Source organism: Amblyomma maculatum, chromosome 3, assembly GCF_055883805.1.
Source record: "Amblyomma maculatum isolate TAMU_Amacu chromosome 3, ASM5588380v1, whole genome shotgun sequence".
Taxonomy (NCBI): domain Eukaryota; kingdom Metazoa; phylum Arthropoda; class Arachnida; order Ixodida; family Ixodidae; genus Amblyomma; species Amblyomma maculatum.
This window is the reverse complement of record NC_139346.1, coordinates 67,349,139-67,364,439: the sequence shown is the minus strand read 5'-3', so window position 1 is coordinate 67,364,439 and position 15,301 is coordinate 67,349,139. Positions and strand designations below refer to the sequence as shown.

General features: G+C 44.1%; 1 protein-coding gene across 1 annotated transcript in view; it reads right to left on the bottom strand.

Moving 5' to 3' along the window:
• Window positions 1-11,774: 11,774 nt before the first annotated feature.
• The window catches only part of LOC146194896 (uncharacterized), a 32,500-nt gene continuing 28,973 nt past the window's right edge, over window positions 11,775-15,301 (bottom strand). The window contains exons 8-9 of the mRNA XM_084596664.1: window positions 14,329-14,427; window positions 11,775-11,881 (exon numbers count right to left, since the gene is read on the bottom strand). Of these exons, the coding sequence (XP_084452790.1) occupies window positions 11,775-11,881; window positions 14,329-14,427 (206 nt within the window). The remainder of the gene's footprint in view (window positions 11,882-14,328; window positions 14,428-15,301) is intronic.

The following is a 15,301-nucleotide window of genomic DNA, read 5'->3' as shown; positions in this document are numbered from 1 at the left end:
TGGTTTCAATGGCAGTCTCACTATTTGAATTTGCGCTTCGATATCTCCCGCGTGCACCTGAACAGTCGCTAGCCTTTAATACAAGAACGCGACAGATACGGTTAGACTTGATTATTCGAGAGAAAGAGCGAGTTCTTAAAAAGAAATACGCGACAAGTTCTCTACTCTCTTCTTCTATGTTTCCACCCTTTTCTTTTAAAAGGGGATACCATTAAACTTTTGTCCAGTTCTAGTAAACCTCACTGCTATGCTATGGTGAGCTGTTGCGCTCGCCTCGACCACATTCAAGTGGGCGTGAAAAAAAAATTAGCATAACCCTCGAGAACGAAGCAGAACAAGACAACATGAATGAGATGATTATAGTAAAGATTCCTCTTCGGTTTCTCTCCCGCTTCCCCTCGCCACTCTCTTTGTGCTCCGCTTCGAAGCGCAATTGAGAAAGCCAAGAACGCCAATAATTTTTCTCAGCTCTGAGCTCTGCTTTGTACCTGGACAGAGTTGTAAAGCTTCCTACTTTGGTCTTGTAACCAAGGTTGGATGAATTTCTTCGTGCACGATATCTTGCATAATTGATAACATGGAGCTTTTTTTCTTGTAGCATAAGCACAGTTCACTTGGAGCTGCAATTATCTTCGTAGTGCACTTGCTTGTGCGTGTAGCATTTGTCACTCATGTTCACCCGAAAAAAGCATGTGTCATACACTACGTTTGTTTAGCCTGTATTTTTCATTGCTTATTTGACGGCAAGGTGGTCCCGACCAGGTCCGAATCCTCAGTGCCTTTTACTCGACTGTTACATGGCGGCAGAATGTGTACGTGTCACTTTTTCTGTTTGTGTCAAACGATCCCAAACTGTGGTATGTACTCAATGCTGAATATTTAGGGAGTGAGGTAACCCACTAAACGAAAGACCGTGTGCAGGAGTATCTGCTTGTTTACATATAATCCATATAAGAAAAAGCCAACATTCAGCCTCTTCAGTCCGCTCTCTTTGGAATGAAGCCGTTCCGGAGGACTCTAGGTTCCCCAAGCTGCCGACGATAACATAAATTTTTCATATATTGTACTATTTCGCTATAACAAGCAACACATAGATACACAGTTCTTACCTCAGAAAGTTTCTAGATTTCTGCTAATAATTATAAAATAAACGTGCACTATGTTTTATATGGCAGTCTAAATTACTGAATGTGAGCTTAGGGCACACTTTAGAAACGCAATTTTGGACCGCATAGGAAGCATAGACAAATTTCATCAATGTGTTCATAAAGGTATAAAAAATGTTTGGTTTTGCCTCACACTTGGTCAAGAACGCACCGCAATTGTTTTCTACGGAAAGTTTTAATAACTCGTCATGAACGTAGCACAAACTCAGATGCAAAGTTTCGCTACGCGCGTGCAGATTAGACTATTTATTACGGTATATGGATAAATATTATCTTACAATATTCCGCGATTGCCTCACATTTAGTTTTAAAATGCAGCCCATCGGTTGTCTATGGCAATTTTACCTTGTCGCTTCGAGTGCAGGAAATATTTTAAAGGAAACGTTTTCCCACTCATCGGAGGTTCAGACCCTTCTCGTGAATATGCCCATAACAGCCTTTTATACTATTCGATTCTTTCCTTACTGTTAAAAGTGGTTCGAGAATTCTGAACGTGTCTGGAGACAAACTGGCGGGAGGAGAGAAGCATACCACATCACTCAGGAGCCAAAACTTATGTCTTTAGGTTGAGTATAAGGCCAGAGATCACCAAGCCGCTCCAAACTAGGCATGACTCTTGAGGGGTCAGGAGAACTATGTAAGTGGGCCCGGTGAAATTTACTCATTAGGAATAGAAGTTGTGCCTGATTCGAGACAATTCATACCGGTTTCCATTGGGTGAACAGAAGCACTTTTAGCTGCACTAAAAGTACCCTCGCGAGTTTCGGCGCCTACCAGTGGTCGAACAGGAGCAGTAGCGTTGTGTTCTATTGGCAGAGGAGGCGCGCTTTTGGGGTCCCGAGAGCAGCCGAGAGCAGTCCTCGGTGCTCCGTCGCCAGCGGCGCAGTACAGGGAGAGCGGAGGAAGTCACGTGATCTTTTTGACGGCAGCGGTGGCGTTCCGCTGGCGGATACGGGCAACGCGAGCGCAGGAAAAGTTTGATCACATGACGCCTGACGTCACGCGCTCCCCCTCACTACGCTGCTCTCCGAGCAGCGTGAATGTTCCATTGGGGAGACGAGAACACGCGTCCCCAGTACTCTCGTGCGCTGCTCTGGCTGCTCGTTGCTCTTGCTCCTGTTCGCCCAATGGAAAGCGGTATCAGACTGGAGGGTCTGCAACGGTAGCTGACTCAATTGATATGTGGGTGAAAAGAAAGACAGCAACTAGATTATGTACGTGCAGCATTCTTGAGCAGTGCACTATACTAAAACATTTCGGCAGAAGGGTGCTAGGTAGTAAAAGAGGTACTCTGAGTGCAATGGGTGCTAGAAGGGTGCCCATGGTAAAGGTATATAGGTGAAATGAAAACGGCGGTTCGGAAATTTGCTAGCAGTTTTCAAGAGAGGACTGCATCATTCTTGAGAGTTGGGTTACAAGATTAAGGAATGGTAGCCTATAATACGGTATGCACCTGAAACGCGAAAGATGGTTCAATAATGCACCGACAATGTTCCTGATTAGTGCTTTATTCAGGAAATTTTGGACAAACGGGAGAAGTTTGCTAGCTAATTTAGATGGCGTGGAGGTGTAAAGGAAGTGGCGTTTCGATAATTGCAGGCAGTGTTCGGCTATAGTGCGTTGTTCGAAACATGCAGTTTAGGCAGGAGGATGAGTAATAATAGCTGATTAGAAGAGTATCCAGGTAAGTCGGAAAAGGCCGCTCAATAATGCGCGTGTTGCTCTCAGTCAGGTCTTGCATGAGGCGAAGTGGGGTACAGGGGTAAAGCGCTAAACTTTAATTCAATAGTAGGTACTCTTGCTAACATGACCTGTGGTGTAGCCCACTTCCGGTCTTTATGAAACCAAGAGGGAACCACATCAAATGGGAATCCACATTGCGCTGTACACACCCAGTGTAGTCGCTATATTTAACGCGACATGAGTGATTCAATGACCGGTGTGAACTTTAGATTGGTGTCATTTACAGAAGCGGCTGGTAGTACAATTTGAGAATAGGTAAAATGTTTGGGCGTTATCTAGCTTAATTCTTTCTTCTAAGAGGAATACTTTAAACGCTTTAAAGGACCAAACTATTCCTTGAAGTCCGGGGAAAAGAACACTTTCTCCTATATCCGCACATCACGCCTGACGCTGCATATACCGTGCTCACCGCTGCTGTGCAGTGGTCGAACAGGGCGCGTGTCGACAGTGTCCCCTGAGGAAAATCCGGTGTCCACCCGAAGAACAAAGCTGGGCACAGACAGCTCGCGATTCGTGCAGAAAGTGAACAGACGTCGATCCTTGGGAGCGGCCGGTCGCCCCTGTTCGACCACTGAAAATCGCCGTTGACAACGGCGTCCTCAGTACATCATTGTCCCTCCTCTTGACGTTTTAGCCCCTCAACCACAAGTAATGCTCGGAACTCTTGTAGATTTGCCAAAACTGGAAATTGGTCGCAGCAATTCGGTTCTTGGGCAAGACGCCACGTGGCTTGACACAAAATGAGGCGAAAACCAATTCATTGTCTCTATTAATGTCGCCAGTGCCCGACGACTGCATGAATGATGCGCTGTGCTGCAACAGCTATGAAAGTTCTTAACTCCACAGTGTTAGCCATGACAGCAGTGCGAATTTCTCACGCGATCGCACAACGGTTGGTCTGCAAGCATAAATCGGCGCATCTGTGCAATGTTTATTACCGTTGACTTACGACGTTATCCTAAGAAGTTGCTGCAGTTTTGGCGGTGACTGCTCAGTTTGTTCAAGACAGGAGTCGATAGCTTCACATTGCTAAACCTCAAAGATGTGTGCGTGAGGCGCTCTTCTTAAAAAAGGTTTCAACCGAAGCTTTGAATCCATAATATGAATACTCGTTAGTTATGAATCAGAAATTTCAAGTAGTCTATCGCCTTCAAACATTGACTTGACACTCTGTCATTTTATGCTATTCTTTTTTTTTTCGCTTATATCGGGTCCTAGTATTTTCTTCCCAATTATTAAATCGAAATTCCGCTCATACGTTATCAAGACACCGCACATTTCACAGTACTTGTCACAGTATCAAACGTTTTCTTGAGAAGAGACCTCCCGATAACGATGAAGTCACTTCAGGTAGTCACTTTGAGCAGGCGTCTCTCAACCTCATCAAGTGTTGGTGCTCAGTCTGTGACAACGTCCACGTCGTTGCATTCGACCCGATGACAAAGCTGAGACGTCTGCTCTGATTGACCTTCTTCTTGATCAATGTGCCTTGAGTATCCGCACTTGCGTAGACAAGTCCTTATGTTCGTGCATAACGAGGCCACGCAAGCAGAGCGGTTCCTGAGGCCTTCAGGCTGCTCTCCTGAGTTACTGTCGCTCAATGTCTGTAAAGCGAGGTCGGGATATATGCCACGAAACGTCGGTAGCCTCACACTAAAACAAATGTTATAATACTGATTCACTCGTTTTTTTGCATGTTCTAGCCCTCCCATGAAAGGCAAACCTAGCCATTTAAAGGCATGGGTGTGCGTTTTTATTTTTTTGCCCTTGTCTTTAGCTACCGAACCTACAGTTGCTAATGCCTTCGATTTCCGATGTAGGCTAATAGTAAGTTGATAAGGGGCGGGCCTTTTCTAAGCTCAATGCGGACAGAGGCAATACTTTTTGAATTTCGCGCATCTCTCACGGCTATTACCTTTGATGCTCAGTCTTAAGAGAGATCCCAGTTGTGAATGTGGTCGGTAGGCTTGGAACTTATATAACCTACTTTTTCTCAGAGAACAAGAATATGTATGTAAACGGGTTCCACAACGTCATCTTAATCGGAACTAAACAGATGAGAAACTAGATATATTCCGCAAGCTCTACCGGCTAACGGGCTGGAAGTAGTTTATTTTTGTTAAAAAAATAAACTAGTCTAGAAAGGGTAACATTGTTTGTTTTTCATCTTATGAATTGGTCTGTGAATTGGTCTCTGGGGCTGCAGTAAGGCCCACTGCTGCTCCGCAGCTTTGTGAAGCCTAACGGCTATCATCGCTACCATAAGTGCAGAACGTGAGGTGAGCCTCTTGGGAGAGAACGAAGGGAGGGACAAGTAAGCAGCAATGAGTTCCTTCTTGTATTTGGCCGCAGTTCTTTCCTTCATACGAAGAATTTACCACAGAAATGACTTCGCCTCATGTACCGCAAATATGCAGTGAAATATTAAATAAAAATAACGTCCTACGTGGGTACACCATAAACGCTGGTTATTCTTGCAATTAAATGTAAAGCAGAACTTTGAAAAGTCCTGATTCCGTGGCAAAGGTGGACGAGAAAGCTCGTACATATGGTGCCGAAACATTTGTGCGCATGTACACTTCAGAATTGCGAAGGTTATGCGTGGGTCAGTCTTTCAATTCCAGAGCCGTTTTCCTCAACTGCCTTACACAGAGTAAAACAAAAATAATCTTACACCTAGCAAGTTTCTGGCGCAGACTCCCCCAGATATATATCTCTGGAAGTAGCAGTAGCAGAAAAAATGTTAAGAAATCGAGTTCCCACATTAGTCAAGCGATGTTTAAAAATAACTATATTTCTTTCGATTTGGGCTATCCCTCTGGCGATTTCCTAATCTTCTGGCGATTTCACAATGGCTGCAGTTGCAAGATGATTAAGCATTGGGAAAACTTAGTTGTTTGAATTGAGCGTAAACTTTGGCCGGTTAGAAGACCATGGTTCATTTTAGAAATTTGTTCCAAATTACTCTCAGTATTAAGATTAAAGCCAGCTTTATCAAAGATTTATACTAGTGAATCGACATGGCCTACCAGTAGAGTAGAATACTAGGGATTCAAGAGACCCATTCTAAAGGCAATCCCCAAATTGGAAGCGTCTGCCAATTTGACTTGGCATCTGGCCTCGTGACGTCACGGAAATCACCGACCACTCACCATGTCACATCCTAGTTTCAACCTACTAGAGGCATGGCCGTGAAGAGAATCGGACAAACAAGGAAACAAACACCGGTGATATGCGGAAGAGCGGCCTTTTATTTTACCGCCGTAAAGGTTAGCTACTGAGTGCCTGCTAGTTAAATAACAACGAAGAACGAAAAAATAGTGCAGTTTAAGCCACGCGACATTCAACAGCTCTCTGGGGCTATCACTTGAATAGGACACTCCGTCTTATCCGCGATACCACGTACGCCTGCTATTCGAGACGCCGCACATCTCCTCTTGGGGTAATAAGTGTAAAAATAGATCATAAAAATTCTTGTGCTCGCCAGTGTAAGTTCAAGAGGCCCTAAACTTTTCCTATCAAGCGCAAATTTCTGAGAATTCAGAAAAAGCCTCTATTATGTGGAAGCCGCATGAAAGCTCAGCTGCGTGAACTACATTGAGATTCCGCCAAAAAGTTAACAGGATTTGCTCATTTATTTGGAAATATATCTCATATGATAAATGAATGTATTATTACATTCGATGTCCAATGTTTAAAACTATACCATACGCAACAGGCGGTGATTTTGCCAGTGCTCAGCACTGAAAACAGTTAAAGTCGCTCCTGACAAAAATATTTTCATGTGATCCTGAGTCCGAAGAAAACCATCTTATACAATGCTTGTCTTAGCGTTTAGGAATATATGGATTTGAATATTTCAAAAATTTTATATCTAAAAGAAAAATGCAAGAATAGGTCTTCTAGTGTGGTTCTGTTATTGTCCGTGAGTGCCTAGTAAAGCTAATTTGTCGCCGTTGCCAACGTGAGCGCTTATGAAATGTGCGCTTCATTTTGATGACATCTGTCCAGGAAGATATATATTTGATGTAGACGCTACTATTAAACTACCAGGATTTCAATAACAACATATGCTAGTTCAATGCCTTATAGTCTTGCCAGTCCCATCTTGAAAGCGATAAAACGGCTTCAATTAGGGCAGTTCGTTATCGTGTACCCGTTATAGAGCTTAACAGAGTGGAGAACAGCAGCAGTTGTATTGCGACTATAAACACGACTTGGTGAAGGGACGGATAGAAAGAGCGAAAATAAGACGCTAGAGATGAAAAATAAGTATTATGCATGATACCACTGAATATCGTGTTGGATTTCTTTGACTCCATTCCAATATATGTAAAAGTGGTATGTTCGCGCATGCGAACATGTCACACCACATAAAATTGGAACAAGGAAAAATATTGATCGAGTAGCAATAAACAAAATTTCATACCTGAAATTGACCATAGAGCCACTGATAGAAAGAACGCTGTCTCGAGGTTAGCTACAACCTTAGGCAGCTCGCACTTATGCCTCCACTTTCCCCATGATATGAATCTAGGGAAGTTCGACGGAAGCAAGAAGTCGCAGCACTTTTGCACACCCGGCCCGAGCGCGATTTCAGCATATGCAGATGCGCTTTCAGGCGCCCTAGCCAGATATGCGTACGTACTGCTGCATCACGAAAGGATAAAATACACAACCCCAACTGTGTAAAAAAAAACAAAACAAAGACCGGACAAGGGTTGAGGGGGAGCCTCAGTCCTCAAGCCAACATTTCTACTAGAAGACTTGTCCTCCACTTCCCTGGATTCACCCCCCCCCCTCCCCCACACCCGACGTAGTTTGCAAGTTCGCACGACATTGTGCGGCGTATCGTGGCCGTTTGCCTGGAGTATTACGGGCGCGCAGGTAGGAAACATGTGCAGTGAGCGATAAACACCGTATTTGCACCGAGGCTTTGCGCTACTTTTTTTAGGACAGGATACATTTTGTGAAAGTTGGAGGCCGCCTTGGTCCCCCTTTATTTAAAGTTTAGCGTGTTTTTCAGATACACTTTCACCAGACTGTTTTAAGCTACTGGCCGCAGTAGTTCACTGCTTCGCCGCTGCCAGTGCCGAGGCTGAGGGCTCGAATTCAGCCGCCGCTACCGAATTTCGATGCATACGAAATGCAATGAGGTCACGGTAACGAACCCGAGATGGTCTGAACCGATCAGGCACATCCAACGTTACGCTGTCGCTTAAAGCTTATGTGTCGCTTTAGGAAGGTAAGCAATCCATTTAGCTTCAATTACCTTTCTCACATTTTGCGCAAGGGATTTTCCGACCATAGCTGAAACCAAAAATAAAGGCGGAAGGATTTACCCGGTCTGCACGATCAGCAAGACTGAAGGTGATCCTTCGGTGTACGCCAACAAAAGGTGCCATTTTTTATCTGCCATTGAAAGGTGTCCTTGAGCATCAAGTTTTTGTGTGTGTTTATGAGCAGAAATTGATTTTCCAGCTCTTTGTGTGCATGAGTGAGCGCACTCGTGACTCGGTTATGTTGTTTAAAGTCGTCCCTCCGCTAGTTGCGCCTACATGCAAGATATTGCCGCTGCCAAAGTAAGCCGGAAAAACATCTCACTTTGAGACACATCACAAGAAGCTGGAACTGGACCTTACCTGTCACGGGCGAAGATTTTTCAGCCGAGGGAGGCACAGGTCGGCTGTCAGGCACTGCGTGTATTCAGGAAAAGGCTATCACCCGATGGAAAATTCTGAGAAACTCGTGAATATACCTCGTGAATATTATGGTGGCAGACTGGATAACCAGTTGTCGAGATATACGTTAGAAACAGCGAAGGACGCGCTTACGTTATAGTGTTTTTCCTTTGTTACACATCTTTGCTACACCCCGTCCTTCACTTCTGATATTGAAATAGTGCACAAAAATAACCCGGAATACGAGGTGCGAAATGCATGAAGAATCTACGAAACGCCATCGAGCCACTACATGTGTTAAAGTAAAACTTGTTGCTGTACTATCTCTGGATATTGTATGAAAATTAGTTAGCTCCAGACAGGATGTGCGCAAGAGGGGCTGATAGGACGACGCGCGTCGTCCTGTCATCTCTCTTGCGTACGTTCTGTTTTTCTCTACCCTGTCTTCACGCAAGATATAATTATTCTGCAAATGATTCGTGGATCATTGGTACAAAGAAGAGGGCTCGTGCCTAACTCACGCACTTTCACCATCATATTCACATTGAATTTATTTTACGAGTACGTCTTTTTATACTAAAATGTAATAATTTACGCGCGAGTGGCGGGGCCAGAAAAGTGAGGCAAAGTTTTTTGGAATTACTTAGTTTTGTAGAGTGGAACGAGCGTTTCCCTTCCTATCATTAATTAGTGTCAAAGGTTGAGTGGAGAGTGTTGATGGCTCCTTAACAATTTCTTATAAAATAGATTCAGTTATCAATCACCCAGCGATGTTGAAGGCTTGATAAGTATAATCATTTAGAAAAACAGACAGCTCATGGTTAATCACTCATACATTTATTGTGATTAAGATGATGAGGCATATTGTTGGCCAAAGAAAACTAAAGCAGTAGGGGATCACTTAACTTTGGGAAGTACAATACGCGCTGGAAAAAAAATCAGGCGAAGGAGTGAGTTCCAATCTCAGGATAATAGATGCAGAAGGCTCAATTCGAGTGCTTGCAATAAAGTTGCGACACTGTTGAAATCATTGCAGAAATGCAACATTATGTCGCATTCAATAGGGAAAGAAATAGAGTAAAGACCTAAGCTAAATCACGCTCTACTGAAATATTTAAAAACGCCTAGCGAAATGAAGGTACCATTCTGATGCACGGGCTGTATTCAAATGGATGACATTATGAATATGAAAAGGTAGCGGAAGAAGAGAGCCGAGGAGAGCAAATGCCCTGTATCAGTTTCTTAGTGCAGGTGGTAATTTCAACGAAACAAGTGCTAGTGCGCTTAAAACGTGTATTGGAAAATGCATAACAGTATCAGTAACGGCGACAAATTCGCCTCCAGCACGTCGAGACCACCTGTAGAGAAAATGAGCGTTGCAGCGCTTCTTGCAGGTAAGGTCCTACAGGTTTCTTTTAGGTTTTTTACAGGTTTCTGCTATCTTTACCGATAGCAAGGTTTCAGTGAGACATATGTCAGCATAGCCAGCATCAATAAGAGCACACAAATTTCAGCGTTTATGAATTATACTATGAGTAATTTTCAACAAGAAAGACAGCTAATTAAGGGCCGTAGTTTTTAAACAGTGCTCCGCGTGCAGTGCTGTCGGTAACAAGAGCGGTCTGTGACGGAGAGGCACTCGAGGTTTCTTGCCGAGAACCCTCAGGGCGGTCGGTCGTGAGCGGGAGGCCATTAGGAATTTTACGGAAGAGATTATAAGAACAATTGTAAATGCAGCACTTGCATCTTAAGTAGCGCCCGTTGAAGCGCACCTTTTTAATTAAATAGTTGGTTTCGTTGAATTCGATCCTGTGTTTTTTATAGAGTGACTACTAAATGAAGAAAAACTCTCTGAATGTATTCTTTTTATATTTAGGCTTAGACTGTTGAAACGTATTTCGTCTTTTATCTTGAAAGATGATATTTGGCAATAATTGGCATATATGTGTCCGACACGAGCCCGTCGACCTTGTGTGCCCTTCCGATCAAAACTTCAGGGGACGGAATTCCTAAGAAAGACTAGGGCACTGTGCGCAGTTTTTCTTTTCATTGAGCCTATAAGTATGAGTGCCCCTCATGTCATAAATCAGAAGCTTGCCTTGACGCTGTCTCTCTTCGACCTCGAACGGTCGTGCTCCCAGTTGAGTGGTATCATTGCTATCACCATTTTTTTTTACTTTCGTCACTATCACAACCAGAACGTTAGTATGAGGACTGTGGTAGTCGCCTCATTTCTTCAATATCGCAACTTATCCTTACCAATAACATGCAAAAATAACTCTTACCTATTGAGGAGCTCTCTGCACAAAGACCTAATTATGATCTTGCTTTTCTTGTCTGTCATTTGAAATAATCTACATTGATCATTGTCAAAATATTTGCGAGATTTTTCTGCACTCTGCTGCACACCCTCTCATGCGTATTCACACAATACTCGCTTACGTGTATTTTTGTTTTAAATATACGTACAGTAATGACCAATTTGAGAGGAAACAAATGTTCGAACTTTCATTTATATATTACTCGAATTACGCGTGAAAAGCAACGTTTTTTTTTCAGTTTCATGACTAGTTCACCTGTGGGTGCATAATATTCAAATGGTTACGTTATATGTAATAGAGAAATGCATATAATATCTGCAAGTATGTGCAAAACGTTTGCTCCCTGTCATTTGCTCCTGACTTTAGATTCTACCATCATCATCGTCGTTGGAAACAGGAGCAACTACGTCACGTTCATTACTGCATGAATTCACATCCCAGAATAACAGCTTAAGAAGCGAGTTGGTGACATCCCAGTCATCTCAAAATGAAGCCTACGTGTGATAAACGCAGCTAGCTCATCCCTGTGAACTTCTAAGCCTCGCTGACATTATGTTAGACTAAACATTTAAATTTTGTTTGAATTCTCTAATTAGCTCCTTTCATGGTGTCAGTATATTTTAATTTTTTAACACTTTTTAAACCTACATTCTGCGATGCTATCTGTACCTCGAGGGTATAGGCTGAATAACCGTCTTAACTTTTCAGCTCGTCCATTAATTTGGTCAGACGTACACACCTTGGGCAGCCCATAGCTGGGAGTTCATTACAGGCTTATTTATATTTTGGGACTACCCAATGGTTATCTCATTTTTTGGACAACAGATAGTTAAGTGCTGCCCAAAAACGCGTCCCATCAGTCCTCACTCACCGCATTGGCAGCCATTCTTGAAGCATCCTGCGGCGTCGATCGGTGCAGTCAGGTCACAAATTTCCCCGTCAGGGCACTGAGGTGGACAGGAGTCGGAAACTGCACCGCCAGATGACACCATTGATGAAGCAGCGGCACTAAACATGGCGATTTAAGTTAACAATTATGCTGAGACGCCACAAAACATCTTAAAAAAGAATCGGCTCTTTTCTTTGGGAAAATATGTCAGTAAGTTATGATATAAGAGGGGCGGGCAATAACTGGAAAGCTTTTGAGGACATTTTTTATTCAAAAAGCAGGCGCTCTGTAAACGCAGTTGCCTTAATTAGACTCCTTAGCCTGCGCTGAGTGTCGTGTACTTCACCCCTTTTTCTATGTCTTGTAGCATTGTCCGCTTGTAATAAATTTGCAGCTCCATTGTTTGTAAATGTCCTATCAAGTTAGCGAGCAAACACATTGATATGCCCTATAACGGATATGCAAGCTCGACGTGTGTAAACGCAGAATGAGCAACTAAAACGTTTTATTTCGGATGCTGTCGCATGACATAGACTAAGTTAAGTATAATTACGAAGACTGATTTGCTCATAAGTAATGTGCGCAAAACAGCGCTTGACAAGGAAGCAAGGAGGGAGCAATAAGAAAATTCTTTCCCTATCCGCTACTTTAAAGTGACAGTGGAAATAAGGAAAACAAGTACAGCACGGCAAGAAACAGTGATTACAAATTACTCGAATACATGCAATCATCTAATGCAGTTGGCTCTAAAACGTTCTCTTGGGACCTACCACCCCGATCGCCATAGGCGTACACAAGGGGGGGGGGGGGGGGGGCGCCCCCTCTAATCCTCTAAGGGGGGCGCCAAATCTGCCCCCTACCTTTAAATTGCCGGACCTGTTCCGTAAGTGCAACGTCGCTCCTCCTAACGCAGAACCCTGTGCACGCCTATGGTGATTGCCTAATAATTATGCGTACCTCAAACATCCGGTCATAAAAATTTCAACCGAATACTACTATCGCTGCACCCCGCCGGGGTGGCGCAGTGGTTACGGCGCTCGACTACTGTTCCCAAGGACGCGGGATCGAATCCCGGCCTCGGCGGCAGCTTTTCGATGGAGGCGAAAAGCAAGGCGCCCGTGTGCTGTGCGATGTCAGTGCACGTTAAAGAACCCCAGGTGGTCGAAATTTCCGGAGTCCTCCACTACGGCGTCTCTCATAGCCTAAGTTGCTTTGGGACGTTAAACCCTACAAACCAACCAACCAACCTACTATCGCTGCATGTACATTGTAGCTGTGCAGTTGCTTTCTAGCTATGTAGTTAATTGCCAAACTGTATTCGTGAAGAAAAACATGCTAATAGTACGGAAGGTAATCGCGCTCGCTATTAAGTTCAGAGCAATTGCCGAAAGGAGAAAATTATGGTGGCGTATATAGTTCGTATAGTATATGTTTTCCTTCTTTGCCCTTTTATCTGCTCAGTCGCGACGATCAACTTTTCGTCCATAGGCTGCCTTCATTTGATATTTAGCACGATGTTACACAAAAAGAAAGATTTACTATAAATTCCACGATGCTCCGTCTATCTCGCCGTGTTATTTTAGTCACTGCTTTTGATTCCAGAGGCGAAGCCCCACAACGCTTGCTGACGTCAAAGGTGCTAGCTATCAATAGTAGCAGAGCAAAAAGTTATTCGAGATAATAAACATGGCTGATCGGAATCGCTTGTTGGATTTTGCAAAACTAAAATCGAATGTGCCATGTTCGCCACAGGCCCGAACAAGAAGCATGTCGCTAATTTCGGCAATTATTTTGACAATCTGCTTTTAAGTATTTGCCTCCAAAAACCAGTGAACCCTGGAAACACGCCCAGAAAGCGGAGTTTCCGAAAACGGGCCTCCCCGCCGGGGTGGTGCAGCGGTAAGACGCCCGACTACTGTGCCGGAGTTCCCGGGTTCGAACCCGACCACGGCGGCTGCGTTTCGATGGAGGCGAAACGAAGAGGCGTCGTGTGCTGTGCGATGTCAGCGCACGTTAAAGATCCCCAGGTGGTCGAAATTACTCCGTAGCCCTCCACTACGGCTCCTCTTTCTCTCTTTCCACTTTCATTCCCACCTTCCTCCCTTCCCTTACGGCGCGGTTCGGGTGTCCACAGAGCAAGTGTGACAGTTACTGCGCCTTTCCCTTCCTGTGAACCAATTTATTTATATTATTTATAAAACGGGCCCACTATTTGCTGAAAAAAGATCTAAAAAACACAACAAATGTGAAAATGGACTGCAACAGTAAGCGAGTTACGCCGTAGCATCGCTCAGAACAATGTTGAGAACACGTGCACATTCACCGTGCCTTTGTGATTCAGGGGTCTTATAAAAACATGGTGGGAAGCTATCTCATTTTTCCGCAGTACCTGTAAAATTGACGCCAACGTTTCATTTGGCTGCTTTTCGTGTCTGAAGAATTTCTACAGTTGCTTGAAATGAGAGAATTGCAACCCCTGATATTTGCGGACACTGGGGTCTCTGAAAGAAAGTAGTGTCGGTACTGACTGCAGGTGCAGGGTGCCATAGGGCAGCCTGAGGCGTCAACTGGTTGCAGCTTGTGGCATTTCTTGCCGTCAGGACAGATCACAGGGCACGTCTTGGGAACTGCAATGCAACAGGACACCACAACCCATGGGTGCAGTTAGAGCGGTGGAAGGCGACCACAAGGAAATTATTGCAACAGAGTGAAAAACGTTTTTAGGGATATTAAATTACACTACGTGTTGAACATTCGATAGAATTAAAGGGAATTTAGCTCGGGCTGCCTCTCCTCCTCCGTCATTGCTCTTCGCCGCACAGCACGAGCCTGCGCAGCCTCCGATACATCTTTAGCGACATACTTCCTTTGTCACCCTCTCCTCTTGAGGAAATATTTAACCACGGCAGACAGAAGCCGAGTTGATTCCATCTGCATTCCAACCTGATGCTCCGAAATTTCTAGACACAGCTGAGCACAACCAAGCCCAGTTGCTATCTGACGCCAAGCTTGCTCCCCTGCTCCCCCGCATCATGTGACCAGCGCAGCTGTCAAATTGGTCATGTTGCGCGGTTTCGTGACGTCACAAACACAGCCGACCAATACGCGAATTTTACGAAAGGCAACGTCGATAGAAGCCTCATTTGTTTTCTTCTATGGCTATTTTAGTGCCATCGCATTAAGACGAAAGCTCCTGACAAAAAAAGTATGCGCAGGTAGAGATTACGCTTATCCCGTTGCGTTCATTTGTAGCTCAAAGGAAAAATGAACGCTGTCTTAGTTAAGCGGTGGTATTTCTGGTTATGGGAAAGTAAACAGTAGTATTCTCAAAATCATTTACAGGCAGAAGAGGCTGCTCCGAGAATAATGTTTGGTAGGATTTCATATGATGAAATATTGAGTCATAGAAGTCCCCGCGCCTTCTTATTGACAGGAAATAGCCTAAAAGCGTTAACGACGCTTCGCATCATATGGCAGCTCTACTAACAGCTCGTGTGTCTC